This window comes from Gossypium hirsutum, chromosome A07, assembly GCF_007990345.1.
Source record: "Gossypium hirsutum isolate 1008001.06 chromosome A07, Gossypium_hirsutum_v2.1, whole genome shotgun sequence".
In the NCBI taxonomy this organism is placed as follows: Eukaryota; Viridiplantae; Streptophyta; class Magnoliopsida; order Malvales; family Malvaceae; genus Gossypium; species Gossypium hirsutum.
Genome location: NC_053430.1, coordinates 92351279 through 92364355, shown reverse-complemented (window position 1 = coordinate 92364355; position 13077 = coordinate 92351279). Strand labels below are relative to the sequence as shown.

The following is a 13077-nucleotide window of genomic DNA, read 5'->3' as shown; positions in this document are numbered from 1 at the left end:
ATATGACTCATGCTTCTTCATATTCATGCGGACTGTCTATTGGGATCAATTTCCAATGAAAGAGGCGACGATATCAACCATTAAGCAGTACTGCATTTTGTAAAAATTTGGAGCATTAGGACAAATTTAAGAGTTTCTGGCTTGATACTCGTATTATGGATTTCACGCCTCTCTCTATATAGTTAGTGTATGTTAAAACCATAGTCATAAAAATATTTTAAAATATTCAAGTATGCATGTAATGATATATAAAACATTTTTACCTTCCTACAATGGGAAAACCAATGGAAGTTGTAACAATTGAGGTTAGAAACCACAATCTCTTCTTGGAAAAATTCAGTTTAGAAAATAGTTTTCAACCAAAACGAAAATTTTAAAAATTTAAAAATCGAGTCGGTTATAATATTTATAGTAATAAACTTTTTTTTTGGAAATACTTGTACTTTGTATGAGACGGATACTAGACGTTCCTGGCTTTCAACCGAACAACCTTTTCCACCATTTTCGTACTAAGAATTGCTTTAAGTGTGGGCTCAAACAATCACGAACTAAATACAAACCCAAAAATGATTTATTACTTTCAATAGAAAAGAAATTCTCTCTCAATAGAAACTACTAGAATTATAATTCCCAACAAATAGAATTTATTATTAGAAAATACATTCTCACCACTTTCTAACAAAATAACAATAAATCAAACTTATATGAAATTTTTGTAAATAGCTCTACCAGTGCCATTGATACGAACTCATTTCAGTGATGTTTTGAGTCGTATTTGTTGCCCGATCGTGAATTTGAGTAAGGATAAGTTCGTTTCGGATTAATTGAAACAAAATAGAATAAATGGCTTCAAACAATGGTAGTAGGTAAAATAGGTAAAATAAATAAAAGATGATTTGACTAAGACTGAGAATGAACCAACAATATTGGATTGTTGACCCGAGTCTGAAAATGGTTCTTAGATAATATACGGTTTAAGAAAACAGCAAAGGACCTTGACCCACTATCAAAAATGATAGGAACCAAAGGTATATGAATGCCACACTCGAAAGTGATAAGTTCAATTAACAATGGAAAGGAAATGACGCCACAAGCTATGCTCGATAAGTCAAGTCAGTCCCAAGAGAACAAAGAGATTTGGAAATCTCACAAATATCAATTTTCATATATTTTGCCAAAAAAAAAAGGTCCATCACAATGAGCTGATTACAAATATTTATAGGACTAGATAAAGGCTAGCCAAATAGTCACAAGTATCAGCTTAAATGAGCTGTTAATGGCTGAAATAAAGCTTAATCAATAAGCACAACTCTAGGCAACTCAATAGACACAACTCTTGAATTCGTCTAAGCCTAAGCAACTCCAACCATCAATATGAGTTATTACTCCAATTCAGCTGATTTAATGAATTTGAATGCTTAGGTTTCATTCTTGAGCAGCCGAATAGACACCAGCAACTTGTTGATATTTTAAGCATTTGGAGAAGAAGAATAAGCAGCTGAATTTAAAGGACATATAATGCTCTCCTTTAAATAATGTAACAGCTTCTTTAATTGATGTATATGCTCTTCTTTAAGTAATGTAACAGTCGCATTAACACTTTATAACAGCTCCCTTGAACATAACTTATTTCAACTGAAAAGTCACCTACAAGCATTAACAAACACATTACACATTAAACACACAATACTTAATGAGCTTAGGTAATAAACTGAAATAAACACTTTTAACTCTTAACTTGATTTAATAAACTGTAAATAAACATATTTAACAATAAGTTATTCCAGCAATTAAATAAACTAATTTAAACATTTATTCCAGCAATTAATTAACTAAAAAGAGTTTAATAAAAATAAAGTCTAACAAATCAATAATTAACTAAGATGAGTTTAATAAAGTCCAGCAACTCAATTATTAACTAAGATGAGTTTAAATAAATTAAAGTTTAGCTTACAATAAATTGCAAGCGATGCCTATTGTGCTGGTCCAAGCATGATCAATGGATTCATCTACTTGCTCTTCCCAAGCTCGATCAACATAGTTTGCTAACACATCTTGAAACCTTTTAGCTCGTGACCGAGTTATAGGTCCTTGTGGTAGCTCAACGGGTTCGGTGGTAATTTCTCGAGCTAGGGTCACATCGCCATCTATTTATAGGAAAATATAAGAGAATCCTAGTTGAATTAGTAAAACACAAGTAATATTTATTTAATAGAAAATAATATTCTACTTTAAGTAGAATGGACCTCTCCTATATTGGGAACAATTATATATGCTTCCTAAACTTTTAACTCAACATTTTATAATTTAATCTAACCCAATACATTGTTTTTATTTTCAAAAATAAATATTATTTATTTAATTAATCAAATTAACTAAATTAAATTCTCAAATAATTTTCTCAACTCAATTTGAATTTCGTTCAAATCATGACAATTTTACTGTAAAAAAATCCATGAGGAAATATATTTAATTTCCATATTCAATAAACTCACAATGGCTAATTAATTTAATTGAATTTTCGAACTTCACTTATTTAATTATAATTAATTAAATAATAATTCAAAAATCCTAAATTAATTCTTAAGTCATATCTATACTTAGTGAGAAAACGCATCCATTTATCAATGTGACCCATTTATTTGACTTCAACATTTCCATCTATTTCTATTCATTTGGTTCTACATGCAATTTGTTTTTGGTTTCAACGAGCTAGTGAAGGGAACGATTGGACATATGTAATTAAGGCTCAAATAATTTATATTTAAGTTTTAGCTTTTTGCTTATTAATTATAAACTTAGTTGCAAAGTCATTTCATTATAGTATCGTGATTGAGTTCTCCCCAACACCATACCATTAAGAAAGCAACTCGATCAATGCTCATCTAATGACCTTGTCATAAGTGTGTTATTCTTATAGGATATCCTTAATCTCTCTATGATAAATTCATTCTACAATATGACCTTATTTTATCTCAAGATAACCATTACATCTTCCTTCATGAAAAGTCAATTACTATCAAATAGTAATCAAGTCACTTACCAAAAAGATAAATGACTCGTGGCCACGATTACTTTTCATTTATCATGTAATGTTAATGAAAGGATATCATTTACCCATTAGTTAGGTTATGAATTTCATTATTGTGAATGGTGCTACATACAACAAAAGCCATATATCCAATGCACCAGCTTTTGATTCCTTATTTATTTAAACTCAGACTTTTACTTAAATCAAATTATATGAGTCATGTATAGTGTTGGATCTAATGCCCTAAGTTTAGTATTTTCGTCTATATACATTTGTAATTTTTTAAACAGATTGGTTAATAAAATTATTCATGAATTACATTAATACCCTTTGTATACTGTCCTCATGTGGTTTTTGCATGTAAAGGAAAATAGAAGCAAATATTAGCTCATTGGTTGTCTAATATTTAACTAATACCAAGTGGTATTACGTGGTCGGATCATAATATAGAAAGACAACTTATATTAGTAAATGAACCTAAATATGTCATTAGTCTAATCGAAAATGAGCAAACCAATTGAAAGACTAATTTACCGTCTATCAAGTCCAATTATGGAGATGCCTTGTTTTGGGCCGGCATCGAAGCGGATGACTCTCAAAAGATAGAGACATAGATGTAACTGACTAGACTGACAGTACATCAGACTAAACCAAAGAAGAATATATCTTGAATCTGTTTATGAATTTATTCACTTGTGACATTCAAATTATAGCATACCTTAATCCTGAGTGGGTGATAGATTTTGTATGCATGACTCGTATACTTTAATGTAAGTAAAATTCTGAGTTCAAATAGATAGGAACCAAAAGCTAGTGCATTGAGTATACGACTTCTGAAGTATGTAGCATCATTCACAATAGTAGAATTCGTAGCCCAAGATACAGGTAAATGATATCTTCTCATTGGCATTACATGATAGATCAAAAGTAAGCGTGGTCACAAGTCATTTGTCTTTGTGATGAATAACTTGATTACTATTTGATAGTAATTGACTTTTTATGAAAGAAGATGTAATGGTTATCATGAGGTAAAATAAAATCATATTGGGAGAACGGATTTATCTCAAAGAGATTAAGGATATCTTATTATGCTAACACACTTATAACAAGGTCATTGCATGAGCATTGATCAAGTTGCTTTCGTAATGGTATGTCAATAGGGAGAGCTCAGTCACGATACTATAGTGGAATGACTTCGTGAGTAAATGAGTTTATAATTAATAGGCTAAAAGTTGGAACTTAATTATAAATCATTTAAGCCTTAATCGCATATGTCTAATCGGTCCCTCTGCTAGCTCGTTGAAACCAAAAATGTATTGCATGTTGAATCAAATGGACAGAAATGGATAGAAATGGTAAACTTAGAGAAATGAAAAACATTTGGAGATGAACGTGGTTTTCTCTAAATGGAAATGGCCTCAAAATTAATTTATAGCCTGTCAAATTATTATTTAATTGATTAATTAAATAGTTGAATTTCGAAAATGAAATTAAATTAATTGGTCATTGTGAATCCGTTGAATGTATAAATATTAAATACATTTTCTCATAGACTCTTTTATGGTAAAGTCTTCATGAATTTAACAAAATTAGAATCGGGTTGAGAAAATTATTTAATTGGGAAATTAATTTATTTAAATTAATTTATAATGTTATTTTGAGAAATACAAAATATGTATTGGGTTGGATTGAATTATTAAGTACTAGGTTACAAGTCTAGGAAATACTTATAATTGGATCCGATACGGGAAAGACCCAAAAGTCTTTCATATTTTGCTCACAGAACTACCTATATTTATCGTCATCCATAATTAAATTCAATTCCTGTTGAATTGAATATTCAAGCATATTGTATTTTTCAGCATAACTCCATTTTTTTGTCGAGGTTCTGTTCATCCAATTTGATGCTTTGTTACTATTTTCATCAAATGGTTTTGTACAATCTGGTTCAAGATGGTTGATAGCAACACATGGGCCTTCGCGATTCAAGTTAGAAACACCATGCACGACCTCATCCAATGGAGCCATTACTTCGTTTCTGTGTTGCTGCTTCATAATGAGCAATCTACGGTTCTCCTCAATCTCTCATTCTTCGTAAAATCATTCCTCGAATATGTCATCATAGTGTGGTCATTTCGTGTTCCTCATCTTAACTGCTATTATCATTAAATTCATAATCAACTGCATTTATGATTAAATTAAATAATCGACAACATATCTAAAAATATTTAAATAAATAAAAATAGAAAAAATAATGAAAATAAAAAAAATTAACACACTATCTAACTCGTTTATCTTTCAACTAGTATTATTTTACAAAGCAATTAAATTAATAAAAAATTTCACCATTGCAATCCCCAACAACGACACTAACAACTTGATTGCCGCCAGATGTGCCAATGTTTGGACTAGAAATATTGTAGCAAAAAGATAAAAAATAAAATAAAATTAAGCAGCAATGTCCTCAAGCATACAGATCAAATTGTAATATAGTTTGTTTACAACGAAACACTTGAAAAATATTCCGAGGATCGTACCCAAGGGATTATAGATAGAGGTGTGCATGGGCCGGGCCCATAAAAATTTCGGCCCGTTTTCAAGGCCCGGGCCCAGCCTGGCCCGAAATATGGGCCTGGAAATTTGTCCAAGCCCGGCCTGAGAAAAAAATGATAGGCCCGAGCCCGGCTCGACCCGGCCCGGTCATATTAAATTTTTTTTTGCTTTTTTTATTAAATAAAAAACTTTAAAATATAATAAATCAAATACATTTAAAACATAAAAACAAATATTAAAACAAAAATAAATAAAAAATGGGACTAAAATAATTATTAAAATAATATATAAATTAAAAATATAATAAAAAGTAATTATATTAAAATTAAAAAATTGAAACAAATTAAAACTAAATAAAGAATTAAATTATATTAATAACAAAATTTTACAATATCAAAATAACATCAAAACAACAAAAAAAAGTAAAGTAAAAGTACTAAAGTTATTTAAAATTAAAAATAAAAAAATTTTAAAAATAATTTAATATTAAAATCGGGCCGGGCCGGGCCGGGTCCGGGCAAAAAAATCTTACCCGAGGCCCAGCCCGTTTTCTAAATGGGCCTCGTTTTTTGTCCAAGCCGTTTTTCGGGCTTATATTTTTACCCAAACCCTCCCATTTTTCGGGCGGGCCTTCTGGTCGGGCCGGGCCGGGCCGCCCAGCCCATGCACACCTCTAATTATAGATTAGAGAAATTTCTTATTAAATTAATTACAGAAAATAAGTACTAACTAATCGAGTTCCGAATTAGTAGTGCGAATTCAAATTAAAGTATTTATTAAACTAATTAAATTAATTAACCTAAACTAAACTAATGGAATTTCTTATTCCTAGTGTTGACAATGCAAGCTTTCGACCTATAATCGATTAAATCCCTAATTATCAACTAAGTCATTAATTACCCTTAAAAGATATGTTTACCATCCTCAGCTACGAATACCCTCTCGATCTCACTACTTGGCACAAGTTATACTCGACAGGCTACCCCCTTTCAGTCTCACCTGTCTCGATATTCTATTAGGGACGTCACTCCCTAATATACTAAGTACTCTTGAATAAATTCTCAATTTAGGTAAATAATTACTTAATTAATAAATCAGATCCATAACCGAAATATGCTAGATATAAAATAAGCACAACTTATTCTAATATTCATATAAACATCAGTTGATTAGGCTAATGAAAATATATATAAAAGAATAAGAAGTAGGAGAAAGCTCTTGAATAAATATATGCACAGTTCCGGAGCAATCTCCGCTCACAATCGTCTTCACATCGGAACAAGGAAAATCCCGACTAAGTGAACATAAAATAAACAAATTACAGCTTTAAACAAATTAGGCACAAATTAAGGCTACCTTAGGGTAATCTATTTCTAAAATACCCCTGGTTTAGTAAACAAATTATAGCTTTAAAATTCTGTTCACGCGACTGCTGATGTCATCATCTAATCATGTTTACATCATGACGTCACGACGCCAAGACCCCCATGTTGCAACATCAACTCTATTTTCAGCCATTGATGCTTCGAAGTTCAATGCCGCAAAGCTGGATGTTGATGTCGCGACACGGTCGTCGTTCCTTGCATACTTATGCCCAAATTAATGCCCTACACACTCAAATAACCCATTACTCATACCCAAGGCCTGAGTTGGCCTTACATGTCATCAAAACACTAAAAACTACATAAAAACACTTATTTTACCGAAATTAAACCTAAGTAAATAAAAATAAAAATCGAAATAAAAACATATAAAAACACTAGAAAACAAGCTTGTTAAGCGTCGGAAAGACCTTAATTTTCCACATCGAATTATGGAAATCATGCTACATACTGCAAAAGTCGTATACCCAACGCACTAGCTTTTGATTCCTTATCTATTTGAACTCAGGCTTTTACTTACATCAAAGTATGTGAGTCATGCATATATAGTCTATCATCCACTCAGGATTAAGGTATGTCACACTATAAGCATCACAAGCGAATAAATCTATAAACGAATTCAGGATCTATCTACTTGGGTCCTATTCGATGTACTGTCGGTCTAGTCAGTCACATCTATATCTCAACCTTCTGAAAGTCATCCGCTCTGATGCTCAAGACAAAAACATCTCCCCAATTAGACTTGATAGACGACATGTTAGTCTTTCAATTGTTTTTCTCATTTTCCAATTAGATTAATGACATGTTTATGTTCATCTACTAATATAAGCTATCTTTTTGTATTACGATTTGACCACGTAATACCACTTAGTATTAATACCACGTAATAACTAGTGAGATAATAATTTTATTAAATCAATAAGTTCGAGAAAATACAAGTATACAAACGAATATATTACACTTAGGACACTAGATCCAATACATTTCACCTTTGAAGTCGACTTTGACTCATTGCTCATCACTTCTATTTTGTAGGTGTATAATAGCCATCATTCTATAACATCTAAAATTTTGATAGACAAATGTCATTATTATAAAGAGAGTTAATAAGATATTGTAAATTTAATAATATTAGATATATAAAAAATTAATTATTAAAATAGGATGTAAGTTTGACAAAAAAAAATTATATAAGTAAAACATATAGTGTTTTTTTAGTGTTTAAAAATTTATACAGATGGTGAAGAAAAATATTGTGTAATTCATCCCTCTAAAATTGTAATGTAAAAAGAAAAATGTTTCCTTGAGAAGATCGGTTTGAGACTTTTGAGTATTTTAGGTTGACTTAAACAACTTAAAAACGAATTATTCAATAAAATTGCTTGATTTTGTTGATTAAAGTCCAATGCTCAGTTCATCGAATCTAATGTGAAAACCAAATTTCCCAATTCAATTCATCCAATCTACAGGACCACGTTTAGTTCGGAGTATTATGTAAACAGTTTTGGGGAAGGAGCATTAAATCATGTAAGTTGATAATATATATATATATAATTGATCACTTTTCTTATGCTTGCTTGTATAAAGAATAAAGAATTTAAGATTATTTACTTAGCTCAAATACATTTATTTTTAAAAAAATTAATCAAATAATTTTGATCACATTTTGATTTTTTTTAATTTATCCATTAATCCTTAATTCGGTTGACATCGGTATTATTATCAAACAGAAAGACGTGAATTTGTGCCCACTGAAGTGTATTTAACCTCTTATTTAAGCTAAGAAAGAGTTATTAATAATTTTATAGATGGTATCATCGACAAGAAATCTCATAATCCAACAGCAAAACTAAAAGAAATGTATAAATCCGAAACCAAAGCACATAAAAGTTGAGTCTCAAAACTAGGAGAAAAAGAAATCAGCCGCAGCAGCTGCCTGCCTGAGAAGCCGAACCATCTCTACCACCTGATAAACCAGCGCCAGTTTGATGTCCAAGTTTTATACCATAAGACTGTACCAAAGCAGAAATGAACTGAAGATTAATGGTTCAACAAGTATTCATCCATTCCATTATTGCAGCCTTGTAAAAAGCTAATCTTCTCCGACACCCAACAATTTCTTACCAAATCCGGAATTTATGTACTATCCTAAAACTTGAAAAGAGAAATGAAATTGCAAAGTAACTATAAGCATTACAAAACCAACCTCATTAGATATGTCAATAACTCCATCCTGAATCTTCTTGTAGATTTTGGCAGCGGTGCTTATAAATGCCTGCAAACGAACATCATCGACAACCTTAATTATACGGGTTATCTCAAGGACAATGAAATCATTTTTTATATCACCTCTTCGACATTTTGAGCCGTTTTTGCTGAGGCTTCCATGAATACCAGGCCATGTTCCTTGGCAAACTGCTCACCTTCCTCTGTGCTCACAGCCCTTCTATGAGCCAAATCGCACTTGTTGCCGATAAGCATAACGGTCATGTTTGCATTTGCATGCTGCCTTGCATCCTCCAACCAGCTAGTCAAGTGATTGAAAGTCTCCCTCCTGATTATTAATCATATATTCATGTAGACATGGGTTACTTAAAGCTTAAGCAACTTCATTGACTTAACTAAAGAGATCCTAAACCAAAGAATATATACCTAGTAATATCATAAACTAGAAGTGCACCGGCAGCGCCTCGGTAGTAAGACCTTGTAATGGATCTGAATGACTCTTGGCCCGCCTAAACAAAACCAACAAAATTCATCATCCACAACACAAAAGAAATATGTTTCAGATTTTAATGGCTTAAGCAGTACCGTAATTCTCTACATAAGAAATCCCGAACCTTCAATATACAAATAAGGGTCCAAAAGCACTTACAGACATATTAAAGAGGATGTAACTTTAAAGTAAAACATTAAGAAGCTAAAAGAACAAACCGTGTCCCAGATTTGAAGCTTTATTGGGTTGTTGTCAATGCCGATCAACCTGGCTCCGAATTCAACACCAATGGTTAAATCATGAACAGGCTGGAATCTTTTGTCGGTGAATTGCAAAAGAAGACATGATTTCCCAACTCCTGCAGAAACAAAAATGAACATAATTGTGCTGTAGTAGCATGTAGTAATACACAGAATTGCAAACATGGCCAAAATGAGTATATCACATGCAAAATTGCTTAAAGAAGGAGAGCTTCATTGGTTATGCAATTCCAGTCTTTATTGTCTCAGCAATGCTAACACATTGTGAAGCTTAATAAAGCCATTACTAGGTGCTAGATTCTGTTCAAACATAGGAATCAAGGGCCTAATCACATTACAAATTCTGATAATGCACCCTTTAGGTATTTAATTGGCAAAGACGAGCTTACAAGCAAAGAAATTAACAGTGACAACAAAAAGAAAATCCCAGAAAATTCAGATGATAATCATAAAACATATGAGAAACGACCCAGATATCCAATTTCAAAAAAGAAGGGAAAATCGTACCAGTATCTCCAATGATAATGTACTTGAAAAGGTAAGAGTACGACATCGTCTGTGGTCGTATTTTTACAAACCCAAAGACCCAAAATCCTAAATTTTGAACTCTAGTTTTGGAAACTGAACGATCAGATCTTTCAAACAAAATAATTCGATTTTATATTACCAAAATAAACAAATCAAACAAGTAAAAATAAGTTGTTTCTTTGAAAAAATGGTATTAACAGTGTTAAGCGTGCGCGAAGCATGAAAGTGATCAAAGAAAATCAAAAGAAATAAAAGAGAAATTGATGATCTGCTTCTTCTCCATTTTTCTTTCTTTCCTTCAAAAATTTCATTTTCTTTTTTAATTTGAAAAAAAGAAGAAGGATTTTAAATATAAAAATCACTTAACTTTTTTAAAATTTATCATTTTTTAAGGTTATTTAAATTTATCATTTAAACCTTTTATTTTATTTCAAATAATTAAATTAAACTCATAAGAATTTACTTATAATTTTAAAAGAAAAACATTAACATTGTGAATTTTGTTTGAAACGAGCCGCATTTCCTTATCACATATTGTCACTGACTCCCAATTCATCACCATTTGACTGACTTTTAACATTAATTTTTTATTAAATTTTAATCCAGTTAGTATTGATATTTTTATAGAGAAATTTCACTCATGAATGATTAAGGGACAAATAAAATAGGTTAAATGAATGTAATAAATAATAATAATTTAAATGATAAATTTATTTAAATTACAAGAGCAAATGTCCAACTAATTAAAAGCTTCAATGTTTGAGACTGTAAGGGAGTCATAAATCCTCCAAATTGTAAGATTACGAGTTAATATAATAATAATATTATATTTTAATATTTTTAAAAGTTTATAATTCAATTATAATTTTTAAAACTAATTTTTTGATTTCCCCTGATTTTATTTATTTATAACTTTTATAGAATTTTTTTTATATAGGGTCTATTTGTTTACATGTAAAAAATAGTTTGGTTAATGGAAAATGATTTATTCTTTTAAAAATAACTTACCCTTCTAAAAACGTAACTCATTTTCCAGAAAAAAGTTCCTCTATATATAATTTTATTTTTATACAAAAATTAATTTAAATCAAATTTAATATTATTATATTGATAATAATTTTTATTTTTATTTTTAAAATTATTAAAATATTAATATAAAATATTATATTTTTTAATATTATTAAAAAATATAATTAAACATACATATTTAATTATTTATATTTAGTTATATAATAAATTATAAGCAGCCAAAATAGTTAAAATTTTTCGACCAGTGGGGTGAAAATCCAAAATCTCTAAAGAAATTTTCAACCAAATTTACAACTAAAATAGACCAACACCCATATTTCACATATTAGGATTACCAAATAGCCCGATACAATGCCTTTATAATGAACAATCAACATATAAGACATTCCTGACTCATATATTTCAAATGTGGTACCCAATTCAAATTCCTAAATTGGTTCCAAGAATAGAGAACTGGTATAGATCATCATCTTTCGATATTCTACCAGAAAAGATTCGAAACTTATAGACCAAATTCTTTGACAAATTTAAACCCGATCCAGACCAAAAACACGTCTACGGAATAATCTATTTTTTTTCAAAATTGTGTATTTCTTAGATTGTTTCTTAGAATTACTCCTATGAATAGTGTCGAAACTATTTTTAAAGAGTTTTAAAAAAAAGGGAATCGACTTTTAAAACGAAAGTTTAGAGTCGCCGAAAATCTTTTTTTATTTAGGTGTGATCGGATCACCTTGAGGTTGATCATTTTAATAAAACATTTGATTTATTAAAATAATAATTTTAGGTCTACAAAAGTTGAGAAAAAGGGTTCGGGAGTCGATTACGCACAAGGAAGGGTTAGCACCCTCGTAGTGCCCAAAATTGGTACCAATTGATTATTTAATGTCCTATCGTTGAAAACTTAAAGAAAAATTTCCAAAATACGATTCCTTTAAAAATGTGTAATCACTCGAATTGGATTTCAAGATTCACTCATTTCAAAGAAATAAAATACCACATCCAGCACGTTAGGACATGATATTTTAAGCCTCCAAAAATTGAGATCGCCTCAAAATTTCCCAAAACACGCAACGAACTCTTAAAAGGGTACTCCGTTATTTGACAAAACAGAAAAAACGAAACCCAACACGTTAGGGCACGGTTTTCCGAATTTCCCAAACACGAAACATTGCCTTGTTTTGAAAAAGTTTCCCAAATACTTTAGGTTAAAAAGCAGTAATATGACATGGATAGATAATGAGAAAAATACAAAGGATTAGGATACATGTAAAAGCGACATACCATATATTAAAAAACCAATATTCACATTTGAAGGCTAACGAATTAAAAGCAAATTTAAAGAAGTTCCAAGCAAATTAACACAGACAATATGTAGCAAGTTTTAAAACTAACAAACAAATAAGTGACATAGAAGAAATGCAATTTGGAATTATCAATATGCAAACAACCAAACATATATACAAATCTTAAAGTAGCATACATGAAAGATCGAAATAGATAAAAATAATTAAATAAAAATCATATATGAAATAATAATATTTGAATGAAATTTCAAAAGATATAATGTATATATAA

At 30.3% G+C, this 13077-nt stretch overlaps 1 protein-coding gene across 1 annotated transcript; it reads right to left on the bottom strand.

Moving 5' to 3' along the window:
- Window positions 1–8725: 8725 nt before the first annotated feature.
- Window positions 8726–10793, bottom strand: LOC107956863 (ras-related protein RABB1c). Its single transcript, XM_016892354.2, has 6 exons — window positions 10450–10793; window positions 9901–10040; window positions 9619–9701; window positions 9316–9520; window positions 9173–9241; window positions 8726–8978 (listed from the first exon to the last, which is right to left on the bottom strand). Exons 1-6 carry the CDS (start codon window positions 10493–10495, stop codon window positions 8886–8888), a joined length of 636 nt encoding a protein of 211 aa, XP_016747843.1. The 5' UTR covers window positions 10496–10793; the 3' UTR covers window positions 8726–8885.
- Window positions 10794–13077: the final 2284 nt, after the last annotated feature.

Excerpts from the sequence above, each read along its gene's own strand:
- LOC107956863 (XM_016892354.2), bottom strand. The coding sequence starts at position 10,495 with ATGTCGTACTCTTACCTTTTCAAGTACATTATCATTGGAGATACTG. Across the intron at positions 9,242-9,315 it reads CGGCTCAAAATGTCGAAGAG|GCATTTATAAGCACCGCTGC; the intron begins GTGATATAAAAA and ends GTTCGTTTGCAG. Across the intron at positions 8,979-9,172 it reads TTATTGACATATCTAATGAG|TCTTATGGTATAAAACTTGG; the intron begins GTTGGTTTTGTA and ends GCTTTGGTACAG.